This window comes from Scyliorhinus canicula, chromosome 9 (genome assembly GCF_902713615.1).
Source record: "Scyliorhinus canicula chromosome 9, sScyCan1.1, whole genome shotgun sequence".
Lineage (NCBI taxonomy): Eukaryota > Metazoa > Chordata > Chondrichthyes > Carcharhiniformes > Scyliorhinidae > Scyliorhinus > Scyliorhinus canicula.
The window spans coordinates 110612668-110629780 of record NC_052154.1 but is presented as its reverse complement, the minus strand read 5'-3'; the positions used below and the strand labels follow the sequence as shown (position 1 = coordinate 110629780).

General features: G+C 46.4%; 1 protein-coding gene across 1 annotated transcript in view; it reads left to right on the top strand.

Annotated features, from left to right (window-relative positions):
• Positions 1 to 17113, top strand: part of pamr1 (peptidase domain containing associated with muscle regeneration 1) — a 271328-nt gene that overhangs the window by 182047 nt on the left and 72168 nt on the right. Inside the window, exon 8 of the mRNA XM_038807396.1 lies at positions 8877 to 9083. Within this exon, the coding sequence (XP_038663324.1) occupies positions 8877 to 9083 (207 nt within the window). The remainder of the gene's footprint in view (positions 1 to 8876; positions 9084 to 17113) is intronic.

Genomic DNA, 17113 nt, shown 5'->3' with positions numbered 1-17113 from the left:
TAAGTGCATCCAGTTGCAGTCGATGTTAGACCAACACAGAGAACACATCATGGTACCAGGGAGCTATTAACTCGAACAAACCTACCTCGAGTGAATCTGCAACGACCAGCATGCAGCCATCCAGCGGCGTGGAAAAGATTCAACCTCCTCCGCAACATCCGGATCTCCGGCAACCTCGGCGCCAACTGGAAAGTCTTCAAACAGAAGTTCCTCCTATATAGCGAGGCCTCCGACCACGAGGCAGTATCAGATGCTCGAAAGATTGCGCTGTTCCTGTCGACTGCGGGGAATCACGCCATCCACATCTATAGCTCGCTCACGTTTGCCGATGGCGAAGACAAGACGAAGTTCAAGACGGTTCTGCTGAAATTCGACAACCACTGCGACATTGAGGTAAATGAGAGCTTTGAACGGTGCATCTTCCAGCAGAGGCTTCAGGGTAAGGATGAACCTTTTCAGTCCTTCTTGACCCATCTCCGCATCCTCGTACAGTCATGTAATTATGACTCGATGGCTGATTCCAAGATCTGGGATCAGATCGTTTTCGGAGTCCAGTCCAACTCCCTGCGGGAGCAGCTCCTCAAAATCAAACAGTTGACCCTCTTGGTCGCCATTGAAACATGCGTTGTCCAGGAGCATGCCAAGAATCGTTACTCCCGCATCAGGGCGGCAGAAAATGCAAAACTAGCCTCCCACGAGACAGAAAGGGTGCAGGCCATCGCAAAAATGCAAGGCCTGAGCATCGAGAAGAGTGGCTGTTTTGCTTGCTTTTCCCGGGTCCCACCGCATGCGCGCCTCGACCGGGGGTGGACGATGAGGCCGAAGACCCCGATGCGCATGTGCGATGGCGCACAGAATGCGCTGACGTCAGCATAATGACATGTCCAAATTGTGGCTCTACCCATTTAAAGCGGCAATGTCCGGCGAAAGGAAGGCGATGTCTACACTGTGGAAAGCCTGGGCATTATGCGGCCTTATGCAGGTCCTGTATAAGACCTGTGCAGACGTGTCCGCTGCGTACAACAAGGCATGCAGGATTCAGATCCCGACAGCCCAACGGAACCCGATGCTGACTGCCTCGAGTCTCCATACCGGGTGGGCATAATCACCACATGCGAGCTGGCCTCCACCGTGCCTGCAAACCGCCTTTCAATCCTCACTGTGGATCCTGACGACGAGTGGTGTGCTGTCATCATGGTTAACCAGTCTTGCATCGGATTTAAATTGGACACTGGCGCATCTGCAAACCTCATATCACAGTCGGACCTCGACAGCATCCGAGACCAACCTACCATTCTTCCACCAGTCTGCCAGCTCCTTGACTACAATGGCAATGCCATAGCTGCCAGTGGATCGTGTCAGCTAGGTGGTATCTCACAAGATAATCAAAGCGACGTTACGATTCGAGATGACAAGGCATCCTACTCGGTGCTAGCGCATGCAAATCCATGCCATGTCCTCGACACTTGTGACTGCCTCGCCCAATGCAAATCTCCAGGCTGAGATAGACGACATTCTCATGCAATACCACAACGTGTTTGACGAAATGGGCACACTCCCATATCATTACAAGATATTGCTCAAACCGAATGCCATCACAGTCATCCATGCACCGTGCCGGGTGCCGGCCCCTCTCAAGGATCGTCTGAAAACGCAGCTACGAGAGCTCCAAGACCAGGGTATCATCTCAAAGGTCACAGAACCCACAGACTAGGTCAGCTCCATGGTCTGCGTCAAGAAGCCCTCTGGTGAACTCCGCATTTGCATTGATCCCAAAGACCTGAATCGCAACATCATGCGCGAGGACTACCCGATCCCAAAGCGTGAAGAGTTAACCTGTGAGATGGCTCATGCCAAATTCTTTACAAGCTGGACGCTCCAGTTGGTTCTGGCAGATACAGCTGGATGAGTCCAGTCGGAAACTGTGCACGTTTAACACTACGTTCAGAGGTATTGCTACAACCGCATGCCTTTTGGTATCATGAGCTTCCAAAGTATTTAATCGCATAATGCAGCAAATGATGGAGGGCATTGAGGGGGTGCGAGTCTATGTGGACGACATGATTATCTCGTCCACGACGCCCGAGGATCACATCGCTCGCCTCAAACAAGTTTTCCAGAGGATTCACGAAAACGGCCTCCAGCTCATCAGGGCCAAATGCGCATTTGGCCGGTCCGCTGTCACGTTTCTGGGTGACCACGTATCACAGCAGGGTGTGCAACAAGGTGCTGGCAATGAATGCCATGAAGACCCCAGAGGACAAAAAAGCGGTCCTCCGTTTCCTCGGGATGGTGAATTTTCTCGGGAAATTCATTCCCAACATCGCTACCCACACTACAGCCCTCCGGCATCTCGTAAGAAAATCTAAAGTGTTCCAGTGGCTTCCCACACATCAAGCGGAGTGGCTTGAGCTGAAGGCGAAGCTCACCACAGCCCCAGTACTGGCATTCTTTGACCCAACCAAGGATACCAAGATATCCACAGACGCAAGCCAGGACGGCATTGGGGCGGTGCTTCTCCAGCAAGACGACTCCTCGACCTGGGCTCCAGTGGCATACGCCTCCAGGGCCATGACTCCGACCGAACAACGGTATGCCCAGATCGAAAAGGAGTGCTTGGGTCTCCTGACAGGAATAGTCAAGTTTCATGACTACATATACGGCCTGCCAAAGTTCACAGTGGAAACAGACCACAGGCCTTTAGTCCACATAATCCAAAAGGATTTAAATGACATGACACCTCGGCTGCAGAAATTTCTTCTTGTCTCCGCCGATATGACTTCGAACTCGTCTACACACCAGGTAAGGAGCTGATCATTGCAGATGCCCTGTCCCGATCCGTCACCACGCCGTGTGAACAGGGCAACTTCATTCATCACATTGAAGCACAGGTGCAGCTGTGTGCCAGCAACTTCCCAGCCACTGATGAACGAGTTATACAAACACGCGAAGAAACTGCCAAAGGTCCCCTCCTGCAGCGTGTGATGAAGAACCTGGTAGTTTACTGGCCTGGCATCAGCCAGGACATTGCCGACACGGTCCTCAACTGCACAACATACCAGAAGTTTCAACCAGCTCAGCCCAAGGAAATGCTGCAAAAGCACGAGAGCGTGACCTCTCCGTGGTCCAAGGTGGGCATAGTGATTACGTGCTCCTGGGCGACTACTTCTCCAGCTACCCGGAAGTGGTGAAACTGTCGGACCTCATGTCAAAGTCCGTCATCAAAGCCTGCAAAGAGACATTTGCCAGGCATGGGATACCACTCACAGTAATGAGTGACAACGGTCCATGTTTCTACAGCCAAGACTGGTCCAACTTTGCACGATCCTACCACTTTAGTCATATCACATCCAGTCCCCACTACGCGCAATCAAATGGGAAGGCCGAGAAAGGGGTCCATATTGTCAAGCGGCCGCTTTGCAAGGCTGCAGGCTCAGCCTCGGATTTCAACCTGGCGCTATTGGCATACAGAGCAACCTTCTGTCGACTGGTTTGTCTCCGGCACAGTTGCTCATGAACTGCAACCTGAGGACGACTGTTCCAGCCATCCATGTTCCAGACCTTGACCACCTCACGGTGCTGCAGAAGGTGCAGCGATCCAGGGACCAGCAAAAGATCACGTATGATGCTCATGCCACGGATCTGCCTGCGCTGGCTCCAGACGATGTTGTTCGCATTCAGCTGCCTGGGGGAGGTTGGTCAGCCCCAGCTGTTGTCATCAAACAGGCTGTTCCCAGGTCTTTTGTTGTCCAAATGGCTGATGGCTTCATATTACGGCGCAACAGGAGGGCGCTGCGTAAAGTTCCCTGCCCATCACCTGACCGCACTTCTCCGCATGTCATCATGCCTCCTCTGGACGTCTTGCACAACAAGGCCACCGATCTGGCAGCGATCCCACCTGTTCACAAGGCCACCGAGATGGCAGCCATCCCACCTGTCCAGGTGCCGGCGTCCCCCCCCCCCCCCCCCCCCCCCACCTTTGCGGCGATCGATGAGAATTCGGCGCCCACCACAAAGACTGAATCTATAGACTTAAATCTTGTAAATTCTGTTCAGCTTGCTCTGTATCTGCATGATAGACACCTTCCCATGTACATATATTCATTCATTCCCCACTGGTACATAGTTATGCATGCATATACAGCCACGGTCCAAAACTTATTTTAAAAGGGGGAGATGTAATAATATCCACTCATGTATATTATGAGATGCAGACAGGCAGTGATTGACACACAGGATAACCAATGAACACACACGACACAGAACAAGCAATCACCAGACAGGACACCACCACTATAAAGCCCACAGGGCATTAAGACTCTCCCTCTCTCACAGGACATGGCCAGGGAGATAGTCACAGTGCACAGGCCAATGAACATCATCATGTGATAAAGAGCTAGTCTGGTCAAGCCAGTAGGAGGTTATCAGTTAGGTTAATAGAGTGTCAACCCACAGCAGATTATGTACAGCAATCAACAGGTTCAATAAAACAGTGTTGGACAATCTATTGTGTCGGAAGCCTGTTTCTCATTTTACTGCATCCAGTTGCAGCGATGTTAGACCAACACAGATAACACATCAGTAGTAGTTACTAAAGTTCGGCCAGTGCCAGCCCAACTACCCCTTCAGCTCCGCTCCAGCTGCACTTTCTTTACTCGCGGGTTTTACCCGCCCACACAAAACCAGAGATCCACCCTATTCACCCGTTTAAAAAGGCCTTTGGTATAAAATAGGGAGGCACTGGAAACAACAACACGGTCTGTATACTCCCCCGCCAGTGACAGCGGGAGGATGTCCCACCTCCTGAAGTCTCCTTCATTTGTTCAACTAGCTGGGTCAAATTCAACTTATGTAGCTAATGTCCCATCCCGTGCCACCTGAATTCCCAAATAACGGAAACTCCCTCCCACCACTCTGAACGACAGCTCCCCCAATCTCCTATCCTGTGCGCTCGTCTGGATCGCAACAACTACTTTTACCCATATTCAATTTGTAGCCCTGCCCATGTCGACCGAACATCCTACTCCCTAAAGTTCTCCCTCCCTCAACTCGAACATACATATTCAAACATCACAATCCCCAACAAACACAAAGAACAAAACTCAACCTGACCCCCCCACAAGAACAAAGTTAACTCGCATATAAGACTGAGCAACGGCCCAAAAATCAATGCAAATAGCACTCGATGTACAGCACAAAACGAAATAAATTTAACAGCACAGGAACGGCATTGCTTGTCCCCAAAATTCAATGTCCTCAATCACCTGCCAGTCTTTTATCCTTAACAAAGTCCATCGCCTCATCCTGCGATCCAAAGTAATATTCTTGACCATCGTAAGTGACCCACTAACGAGCTGGATGCAACGTACCAAACTTCACCCCCTTCTTGAAGAGGGCCGGTTTCACCTTATTAAATCTCACTTTTCTTTTGGCCACTTCCGGACCCAAGTCCTATCGATGCGTTGTTATCCCATTTGCAGCTCCATGTGTGCTTGGCCCACTGCAAAACTGTTCCTTATCCAGGAACGGTTGCATTTGCACCCACCATCGCCCTCGGCGGCTCATTCAGGTGCGGCTTCCTCGCAAGTATTCTATGCGCCCTGTCCACTTCCAAGGGTCGAGCAAACGCCCCATCACCCAGCAACTTTTCAATCATGTGCGCCATGTATGCCCCTGCATCCGATTCCGGGGAGGCCAACGATCCTTAGATTCTGCCTGCGGGACATGTTCTCCAGATCCTCCACCTTCTCCTGCAGCCTTTTCTGGTGGTCCCTCATCAGCCCCATCTCCATTGTCATCGTGGTTAGCTGGTCCTCGTGCTCAGCCACCTTCTCTTCCACCCTCTGGATCGCCAGTCCCTAGGCTTCTAGTAGTTGTTCCACCCTATCAATTCCTGTCTTAATCGGGCCTAAACATTCCCACTTTTGCTTGGCGAAATTCTCCTTTATAAATTTCACCAGCTGCTCCATTGACCACTGGGCTGCCAATCCCAGCTCCTGCACCTCTGCCATGTTCTCCTGTGCTGTAGGTTCCACACCCTGTAGCCACCTGGGGTGGCCATTGCCCAACACAAAATGGAAGATTGCAAGGAATGCAGGGAAAATGGACATGTTGAAAAGCAAGCAGCTTGCGAGGCGATTGTGTATTGGGACGACTGCAGAAACTGGTTTCTGCTGCTGCAGAGACCAGACAGCACTATGAAAGAAAACACATTAACATACTAATGAGGCAATACCGGGCGAGTCCCAGATACAATGGACACAAGTTAAGGACAAATCGATACATTCTATGGAAGGCCAGACCCAGTGGCCGCCAGAGAAGCCCAAAAACAAAAGGTCCCAAGAACCGCCCCAGCAACCAAGGAACTTCCCTAGGATTGGGGGTTCAAACATATCGATTGGGAAGAGACCCATCGATTCCAAGCAGGTAAGGGAGACCACCCAAAGGGGCGCGGACCCCCTGGGACCTAGAAAAGAAAGGTCCCACACATGGTTCAGTCTCCTGTCTCCGGGCTCCTGTCTTCTACAGCCGTCGAGCAGCAGCCACCAACAAGTAAGTGCCTAACGACGACGACCGCTACCAGACATAGGCACTCCTAACACCCTTGGCAACTGATAGCAATCCGAAGTCTGCAGACCAGAGCAGAGCAAGAGGCCTTGTTCCCTGACCTCGCAGTTCCTTCGAGATAAGTATTAGTTGTTTAGCGGTAGGAGTAAATTTAATCCTTTAGCGTGTGTATGGGTAGTTATTATAATTGTATTATAATAAACTCTAGTTGTTGGACTTACTAATTGGTGTACGGTTTTATTGCTTTGAACTTCACCTTGAAGCTTGTGGCGGTGTCTTAACGGCACCTGGCGACTCCAGAGCTTAGAACGAGAAACAGAGCCAAGTGAGTGTTAAGCACACTCACCCAGAACGACCATCACCCTTTTTTGCCTGGCAATTTCTTCTTTTCAAACCACTTCTGGTCCACGTATCCATAAACTGGTGGGGGATTCCTCCTCTCTGCTTCACTCGCCTCCAGTTTTACTTATTAAATCCCACAAAAGTCAGGAGAAAAGATCCCAAAAGTCCACACGAGTGGGTGCTACCAAATAAGCGACCTCCTGCTCCATGGCCGCCACTGGAAGTCTAACACCCGCAAACATTGATACATACATATATCCATTCACCCACCCCAAATCTCAACAATCTACACTAATTGGGAATTTATGTCGGTTGAGGGAGTATGCTACCATTCCCAGGAAGGATAATTTAAAAATACCCGGCACAAATATCTCTGGTTCTTCCTCCAAACTGGCTGGTCCATATCGGTGCTGGGTCTCGAGCCTGGTGTCCCTCTGGTCTTCATGGTCTGTTCGCAGCAAGTGAAGTGTGCGCCAAATAGGAAATCTGAATTAGTTCCTAAGTCCCGTATTTCTTAAGGGCAAAAGCCTGTATGGAGCTGACTGACCCCTCCCACAGGTAACTTCCAAGACAAAGTCCTGCTGATTGCTGACAGGATGGCATAGATATGATTAGTGTCGGGGTAGCAACCCCAGTGCAACCAAGACTCTTTGCCTGTGAGCGGCAATGGTGACTCACCACCTTGGATCCCCACAGCAGCCCTTCCACCTGTTCATATTTTTCAAATAGAATACTAATCGGCATCTGCGTGACCACCTGCTCGGAAGGTGGTTAGATCACGGTAGGCTGTGCGAGAGGTGGTCGCTGTCACTTAAGTGCAATGCGACCATTAAATCGTGCCCTAAGTGTTCCCTTTGATTTAGTGTTAACATTAACTATTTACTTGTCAGCTACAGTAGGGTCACACCTCGGGGAATATTTCATTTATGCTGAGACAACATCTAGAATCATAAAAAAGGTTATAACACGGAAGAACATAATTCAGTCTGTCATGTCCATGAGTGCTCTCTGCAAGGGCAACTCACCTTGTCCCACTCCCCATTTTATCCTCTTAGCCTCATTATGAGAGCTTTGCTGAGAGCCCGGACTGCCTTAAAATAATTAACTTTGTTAACTCAGGCACAGAGAAGGAAATACTTTGCTTGATTGACAGCTTTATGATGCTATAATAAGCAATTTTTCTGTTCTCTCTTATATCAATGGCATGGGAGGATGGGATCTTCTGACCTTACCATTCAAAACGTTGCCAAATTTAGACTTTGAGTGCCCATGAATGAGAAGTCATGGAGAAGTAGTGACTTCCACGAAAATTTGAGGGAGCTTGGAAATGCCCACTCTCACAATGAAACCAGCGGGTTGGGAGCGCGGGGTGAGGGCACACCATCGGCACTCTTATCATAGAATCCCTACTGTGCAGAAGAGGGCCATTCAGCCCATCGAGTCTGCAGCGACCCTCTGAAAGAGTACTCCATCCAAGCTTACTTCTCTACCCTATCCCAATAACCCTTCAACTTCAGGATAAATTCAGGATGCTGAGAAAAGAGTTTGGGATCCCAGAATGGGGTCCACACCATTTTAAATGGCTTTAGGATCCTTATGGCTGTATAAAATTCCAGAACATTATGTCTTGTTGGTCACTCACATAATATCCTGCTGATCTTGAACACAGTATCCTGCAGGTCACAATTACTTGTCCTGATAACACATGCAAAATGACCTCCTGGTCACAAACACAAAGATATCCTACTGCTCACATGTAGAATGTTTCAATGGTCACATAGAATATGATCCAAATTTTGTTCACAATATCCTGTTCGTCAATATAATGCTCTTTGTTATCTGTCATTATAGAGCGGGCTCTCATGTTGATAGGTTGCAAAATACAACTCACATTGTACAGCCTGAGCTAATTCCTCAGTATGATTTGAATAATATTCTGAAAACATTACACTCTTCTTTAATTTCAGCGAGGAAGAGCTGTCCTGACCCTGGTGTACCACTGAATGGGCAACAAAGAATTCTACCAGGAAGCGGACACATACATCAGATGTTTGCAACCGTAGGCACCATTGTACACTTCACCTGCAATGATTTGTTTATTCTGAGTGGCAGTGCACAAAGAAGTTGTCAACACAATGGAACATGGACGGACAAGCAACCAACTTGCACAAAAGGTAACACAGAGAAACCCTTTTGTAGCCAGTGTTATGGTCCCAGCTGATGTTATTACTGGACAAGCCAGATCCCAAGGTGGAATCCAGCTTGATAGATGTATTTCTTTGTTTAGATACATGGATGAACAGAGTTGCAGGACTGCCGATGAACATTTAACAAAATAATAAAACATCTATTAAACAGGAAAATATTAACTATGATGCACTTTTCTTTCACCCAGCTTTACTTTTATAGATATATACAGATTTGTAAGGATTACACAAGTTACAAAATCTAACTTATACTCTAATGCTCTCAGTAAGTACAGTCCATGTGAACCAATAGGCAAAATGGGGTCAGACATCTCACACTCTGAAACCAAGTGACAGATATCACCTAGAACAACTTCGACAGATTTCTCATCAATTCGCCCCCCAGCCGCTTGTGAGCCAATTGGTTTCACTGGAACTCTGCCTTCCACATTAGGGTTTCCAATCTCCACTCTCAAAGAACACACATTTTGGAATCTTCTCCCAAATAATGCTTTCTGTCAGACACCTTCACCAAGGATCCACCTCCAGCGTCTCAACCGCCTTTCAGTATTAATTTGTCCTGGATCGCCACATGCATTCAAGCTTTGCCTTACTCAGACTGTCTCAGGCACCCAGCTATGCCAACAGAACACCACTGCTTCACCGGCCCGCAATAATGTGTCACAAACCTTTTGATTACCTTGGATGTCTGGCTTCTCGCAAGCCAACTTTAAACCTGCTACTTGTAGCTGTCTCTACTTTCTCTGCTCTTTGCTTTAACTTCACTGAATAGAACCTTTTTTCCAGCTTTCTGTTCTTTGTTCCTTTGACTTCGCAGTCTTCCTGGAATTCTTTTCCCCATTCCCTAGATTCTAAAGAACTTCCTGTTCTTTAGCTTGGACTCTGTTCTCTCCAGTCACTTTTCATGTCTTCCCTGTTCTGGCAATTTCTGTAAGAGCTGTTTTCTTCTGGGTTATCTGGTTACAACTTCCTCAAATACTCTTGCTTTCTCAGTGTGAGCCTCTGGTTGCTATGCAATAGCCTATTTTTGTTTAAAACCCTGCTGCATGAACATCATAAAACTCATTTCAATGCAGACATCTGAACCAAACTGAAGTTATATCCTTTCTTAACACACAACAGAAATCTAAAATCAAGCTTACTTAAAGAACAAAGAAAAGTACAGCACAGGAACAGGCCCTTCGGCCCTCCAAGCCTGCACCGAACATGCTGCCCACCTAAACTAAAATCTTCTACACTTCTGGGGTTTGTATCCCTCTATTCCCATCCTTCTCATGTATTTGTCAAGACGCCCCTTAAATGACACTATCACACCTGCTTCAACCAGGCACCCACTACCCACTGTGCAAAAAACTTACCTCGCACATCTCCTCTAAACTTTGCCCCTCGGACCTTAATTATTATTCTCCTGGAATAATAATTGACCCCTCCATCCTGGGAAGAAGCTTCTGACTATCCACTCTGTCCATGCCCCTCATAATTTTGTAGACTTCTGTCAAATCGCCCCTCAACCTCTGTTGCTTCAGTGAGAATGAACCGAGTTTATCTAACCTCTCCTCATAGCTAATGCCCTCTATACCAGGCAACATCCTGGTAAAACGCCTCTGCACCCTCTCCAAAGCCTCCACATTTTCTGGTAGTGTGGCGACCAGAATTGAACACTATATTCCAAGTGTGGCCTCACTAAGTTCTATACAGCTGCAGCATGACTTGTCAATTTTTATATTCAATGTCCCAGCCGATGAAGGCAAGGATACAATATGCCTTCTTGATTACCTTCTCCACCTGTGTTGCTACTTTCAGTGACCTGTGGATCTGTACACCCAGGTCCCTCTGCTTGTCAATACTAAGGGATCTGTCTTCTCTCCGCCCAAGTCTCCAACCAATTTATAACCTGCTGTATCCACTGACAGTCCTCATCACTATCCGCAATTCCACCAACCTTTGTGTCATCTGCAAACTTACAAATCATACCAGTTACATTTTCCTCCAAAATACTACAAACCACAAAGGTCATAGCACTAGTCACAGCCCTCCATTCAGAAAAGCATCCTTCCACTGCTACTCTTTGTCTTCTATGACCGAGCCAGTTCTGTATCCACCTTGCCAGCTCATCTCAGCTCTATCCATCTCATGTGACTTCACCTTTTGTACCAGTCTGTCATGAGAGACGTTGTCAAAGGCCTTACTGAAGTCCATGTAGACAACGTCCACTGCCCTACCTTCATCAATCATCTTCATCACTTCCTCGGAAAACCCGATCAGGTTAGTGAGACATGACCTCCCCTTCACAAAACCATGCTGCATCTCAGTAATACGTCTACTCGCTTCCAAATCGGAGTAAATCCTGTCTCGAAGAATTCTCTCCAATAATTTCCCTACCACTGATGTAAGGCTCACTGGCCTGTAATTTTCTGGATTATCATTGCTACCCTTCTTAAGCAAAAGAACAACATGAGGACCTCCTCTGGGACCTCACCTGTAGCCAGTGAGGATACATAGATATCTGTCAAGGCCCCAGCAATTTCCTCTCTTGCCTCCCTCAATATTCTGAGGTAGATCCTATCAGGCCCTGGGGACTAATATACCTTAATGTTTTTCAAGAAGCCCAATACCTCCTCTTTTTGGATCGCAATGTGACTCAGATAATCTGCACACCCTTCCCCAGACTCAACATCCACCAAGTACTTCTCTTTGGTGAATACAGATGCAAAGTATTAATTTAATACTTCATCCATTTCATGTGGCTCCACGCATAGATTCCCTCCCCTGTCCTTCAGTGGCTAACCCTTTCCCTGGCTACCCTCTTGCTTTTTATATACCGATAAAAAGCCTTGGGATTTTCCTTAATCCTGTTTACCAATGACTTTTTGTGATCCCTTTAGCCCTCCTGACTTCCTGCTTAAATTCCTTCCTGCTTTCCTTATATTTCTCATGGGTTTTGTCTATTCCCACCTTTCTAGCCCTTACACATGCTTGCTTATAAGCTATATATTAATTCTCATACCAACAAAAACAAATCTAACTTGCTTGAAATTTGTATTTCCTGACAGCAGTCTCTTACACTAAAATGAGAAACAAAACTCAAGTATCTGATTCACATAGAATACCCTCAGCACCTTCTTTGTTTCCATCTGATAGCTCACGATTTCAGATAACATGGTTCTCTTGCGGTTGTAGAGTTCAGTTACTCAGAAGTTGGATTTACTCGTGGTATAAATGTGAAATCATCACTGCTCTGTTCTTTTTTTTTTTTTTTTTTTTTTTTTTTTTTTTTTTTATAAATTTAGAGTACCCAATTATTTTTTCCAATTAAGGGGCAATTTGGCGTGGCCAATCCACCTAACCTGCACATTTTTGGGTTGTGGGGGCGAAACCCACGCAGACACAGGGAGAATGTGCAAACTCCACACGGACAGTGACCCAGCACTGCTCTGTTCTTATGGACATTTGATGTTCAGTGAGAAGGTTTTGCTTAAGACACATCAGAGGTTATGCATATTGTTTCAGAATCAGGAATCGTTGACTGGTGTAATTGAGTGACAACTGGAGACATGGTCTAGCCTTCAATACAGACTCCAGGTGCTTCGTAAATACATTGAGCGGCATTCTCCATCTGTTCACGGCAGTGGGATTCTCCAGGCCCCCTGCAGTGAATGAGATATTTGGCTGAACGCCAAATCCTCCTTCCTCGTTAGCAGCATTACGGAAGGCGGTCTCGCAACAGAAAATCCAGGCGGCTGTCTAAACCTGGGACATCTCACAGTGATGATCTGAATCTGGAACCACTCTGCCGAGGTTGGGTTGGTTGTAATGCAAACTCTGAATCTCAATGCTGTTGTACCTAATCCGGCAGGTAACTCAAAAAATTGTATTCGCATATTCGAAATTATTCACTTTGCTAGGAAGAATGGAAAACAGAATATTGCATAAAGGCTGAGAGAATAATAAGCCTCGGCATCTATGGCTAAGCCAGCATGTATTGTCCATCCATAATTGCCATTCAGAAGGTGGTGGTGAGCTGTTTTCTTGAAACGCTGCAATCTGTGTGGTATAAGTACACCCACAGTGTTGTTAGGGAGGCAGTACCAGGATTTGGACCAAGTGTCAGTCAAAGAACAGAGATATTTCCAAATTAGAATGGTGAGTGGCTTGGAGGGGATCTTCCAGGTGGTGATGTTCCCAGGTATCTGCTGCCCTTGTCCTTCTAGGTAGTAGCGATTGTGGATTTGGAAGGTGCTGCTTAAGGAACTTTGGTGAGCTCCTGCAGTGCATCTTGTAGATGGTACACACTGCTGCTACTGTTCATTGGTGGTGGAGGGAATGAATGTTTGTGGACGGTGTAGCAACAAGGGACTGCTTTGTCCTGGATGATGTGAAATTTCTTGAGTATTGTTGGAGCTGTACTCGTCTGGATAAGAGGGGAGTATTCCATCTCTCTCTGACTTGTGCCTTGTAGATGGCGGGTAGTCTTTGGGGAGCCAAGAGATGACCAACGCAGGATTCCTAACCTCTGACCTGTTTCACACTCCTGCTAATTTGCTTCACAGTGATCCTCACCTGCTTCACACTCTTCTCGGTCTACTTCATGGTGATTCTGATCTGCTTCTTGCTCCACCTGGTCTAATTCACAGGTTTTTGAGAGTCAGAAGGTGAGTTACTCACTGCAGGATTCTTAGACTCTGACCTGCTCCTGTAGCAACAATATGTATATGGCTGATCCAGTTCAATTTCTGTTCAATAGGATGTTGATAGTGGGGGATTCAGTAATGATAATGCCATCGAATCTCAGGGGTAATGGTTAGATTCTGTCTTGATGGAGATGGTCATTGCCGAGCACTGGCATGGTGTGAATGTTACTGCTCACTCGTGAGCCCAAGCCCAAGTCTTATTGCATTTTCTACGGCATCACGAATGGTGCTGATCATTGTGCAACAGTCAACAAATATCCCCATTTCTAACCTGAAGATAGACAGAAGGTCATTGATAAGCAGGTGAAGGTGGTTGGGCATAGCCATCTTGTAATGACGTCCTGAAGCTGAGATGACTGATCTTCAACAACCACAACCATCTTTCTTTCTGCCAGTTATGACTCCACCCAATGATGGGTTTTCCACCTGATTCCCATTGACTCCAGTTTTGTTAAGGCTCCATGATGCCATATTCAATCAAATGCTAATGGCAAGCGCCATCACTCCCATCTCACCTCAAGTTCAGCTCTTTTTTGTCCAAGGCTGTCATGAAGTTAGGAGCTGAGTGGCCCTGACGGAACCCAAACTGTTCATCGGTAAACAGGTTGTTATTGCTAAGCAAGAGCTGCTTGTTTGCTTTATTGATGACCCCTTCCATCACTGTACTGATGATTGAGAGTAGACTGATGGGGTGGCAATTGGTCGGGTTGGATTTGTCCTGTGTTTTGTGGACGGAACGTACCTGCGCTATTTTCCACATTCCTGGATAGATGCTGGTGTTGTAGCTGGACTTGAATAGCTTCTTTTGGGGTGTGGCAAGTTCTGGAGCACAAATCTTCAAGACTATTCTCGGAATGTTGTTCGGACCCATAGTCTTTGCAGTATCCAGTGCCTTCAGCCATTTCTTGATATCATGTGGAGTGAATTGAATTGGCTGAAGATTGGCATTTGTGATGCTGAGGTCCTCAAGAGGAGGCTGAGATGAACCATCCACTCACCACATCCAATCTGCCTGTAGATTGAACAAAACCTTCCTTTTGGGCTGGACTGCCGCATTATTGAGGATGGAGATATTCTGGTGCAAGAATCATATAGAGGTTAAGCAAACACTTAGGAAGACAATGGCATGTTAGCATTTATTGCAAGGGGTTTGCAGTTAAATTTTAGTTTCCGAGTAAAATGTTACTACAATTATTTAAGGCTTTGGGTTGTTTTCCCTAGCTGGAGAGTTCAGAGCTAGGGGTCAAAGCCTCAAGATAAGGGATTGGCCATTTAGAACTGAAACAAGGAGAAATGTTTCCCTCATAGGATTGTGAATCGTTGCATAATGAGAATAATCTAAATGGAGATTGATAGTTTTTTGAGCACTGAAAGAATCCACGAGGACAGGCAGGAAAGTGAAGTTGATGTAAACATTCAGGCACAATTTTTTTGAATGGGGCAGCAGGTTGGAGAGGACTATTTCTTATGTTTTGATCCTTAGCATGAACTCTAATGCTGTTCAATGAAAGTAGTTGGTGTGACCAGGGATGACAGTCTCCTTTTCACTTGTGGCCGGTGAAGCTGATAATGTGTGTGTATTTTTGGTGAAGTACTGGACAAGGAAGGCTCCACGGTGTCATCTGCACCAGCCAGGTGAGATGCTATGGTGCAGAGCTCTGCATCTTTCACTAACTATTATCCACGTTCAAGACAGTGTCTGACTCTGACGTTGAAGGATGAATTGGCCTAGAAGCAGCAGGAAAAACATCTGTACAAAATGATGCTGATAATGGTTCACTGGTGCAGCTCTTTTGTTGCAGGAATAGGAAATTGAATAGCCAAACTGTGCCCCACTTATGACCTGAATGCCATTCTCATACACTCTTTGCATTTCAAACAGACTATGAATAACAATGATACACGTAAAGTGGAATTTGCAAAATTATTCTCCTACTGGGAGCCTCACCCATTGGAAGCATATGTCGAATATGTAAGACCACATGAGCTTTTACACAGACTTGTAATGTAATTTGATTTAATAGACAGGATGCTGGGAAGAATGTGTGCCTGGATTACCAAATGCATTTTCAATTTTGTTTTGATTACAGTACGTTCCATTTTATGAGAGATAAACACCTTATTTATGCAACAGTATAGCTTACTTCCGAACAATCTTTTACAATGAAATTGGATCCCATCTGTACTTGGCAACAATCTTTGATGAATGATTATTAATTTCAATCATCACACCACTTATCCTGACAGTAGCAAACACAATACATTTCAAGCAGCTTCCTCACAATCCTACTTGCCTTTTTTTGCGAAATATTTTGTGTCTCTCGAATTTGCTAATTGCAACACTGTTCCAGATATGTTTCTGTCTAGTCCAGTGTTCTTCAAATTTTTTTTCCGGGGACCCATTTTTACCAACCAGCCAACCTTCGGGACCCGACCTGGCCGACCTTCGTGACCCACGCCGGCCGACCTTCGCGACCCACGCCAGCCGACCTGCGCAACCCACCATTTTCTCTTACCTTGTTTACTGCTGACAAAAATGGAGGAAATGGTTTTGGGTCCCTTTGGCCCTCGTACACGCTCCTCCAATGGAACATGTTGGATGAAGGTGAAGCCTTCCGGTGTCGGAAAGTATGGAGTCTCCATCTGTCCAAAGTTCTGAATTTTTTTCCTGTAAAATTTTATCAAATAAACCCCCCCTGAACTTGTAAAAAAAATAAAAAATAAAATGAGTAAAATAAATGAAAAAAATTAATAAAACCCCCTGAACTTGTTAAAAAATAAAATGAATAAAATAAATGAAAAAAATAAAAATTAAATGAATAAAATAAATTAATTAAAACCACTCAGAACTTGGAAAACAAAAAGCTGCAACCATTTAAAAAAATAGCGGCCGCACTGCGCATACGTGCCTGATTATCAGCGTGCATGCGCAAATGCGGCCGATTTTTATTAACAGGTTAGCGGCCGCTTGCAGCCGGCGTTATGAAAAGTCGGCTGCTGTGCGGGGATTTGTGCGATCGGGAGCGCTGAGGACAACGGCTCCACGGCCCACCTGGCACCCGCCCCCAACTTTGAAGAACACTGGTCTAGACTATGCAGTTCATAGCCCCACAAAAATTTGACAGCCTATCAGCACTGTGTCAATGAATTCCTTTGTGGTCCTTTCAGTAAAAAAGGTTTTTCACTTTGCGCCTTCATTTCTGTTAAATTCCATTCTTCACAGTGCGATTAACCTCTGCAGGAGCTACTTAAACTCAATAGCTGGAGCTCCTGTTGAGGAGAGGATAAAGGTCATGATCACAAATG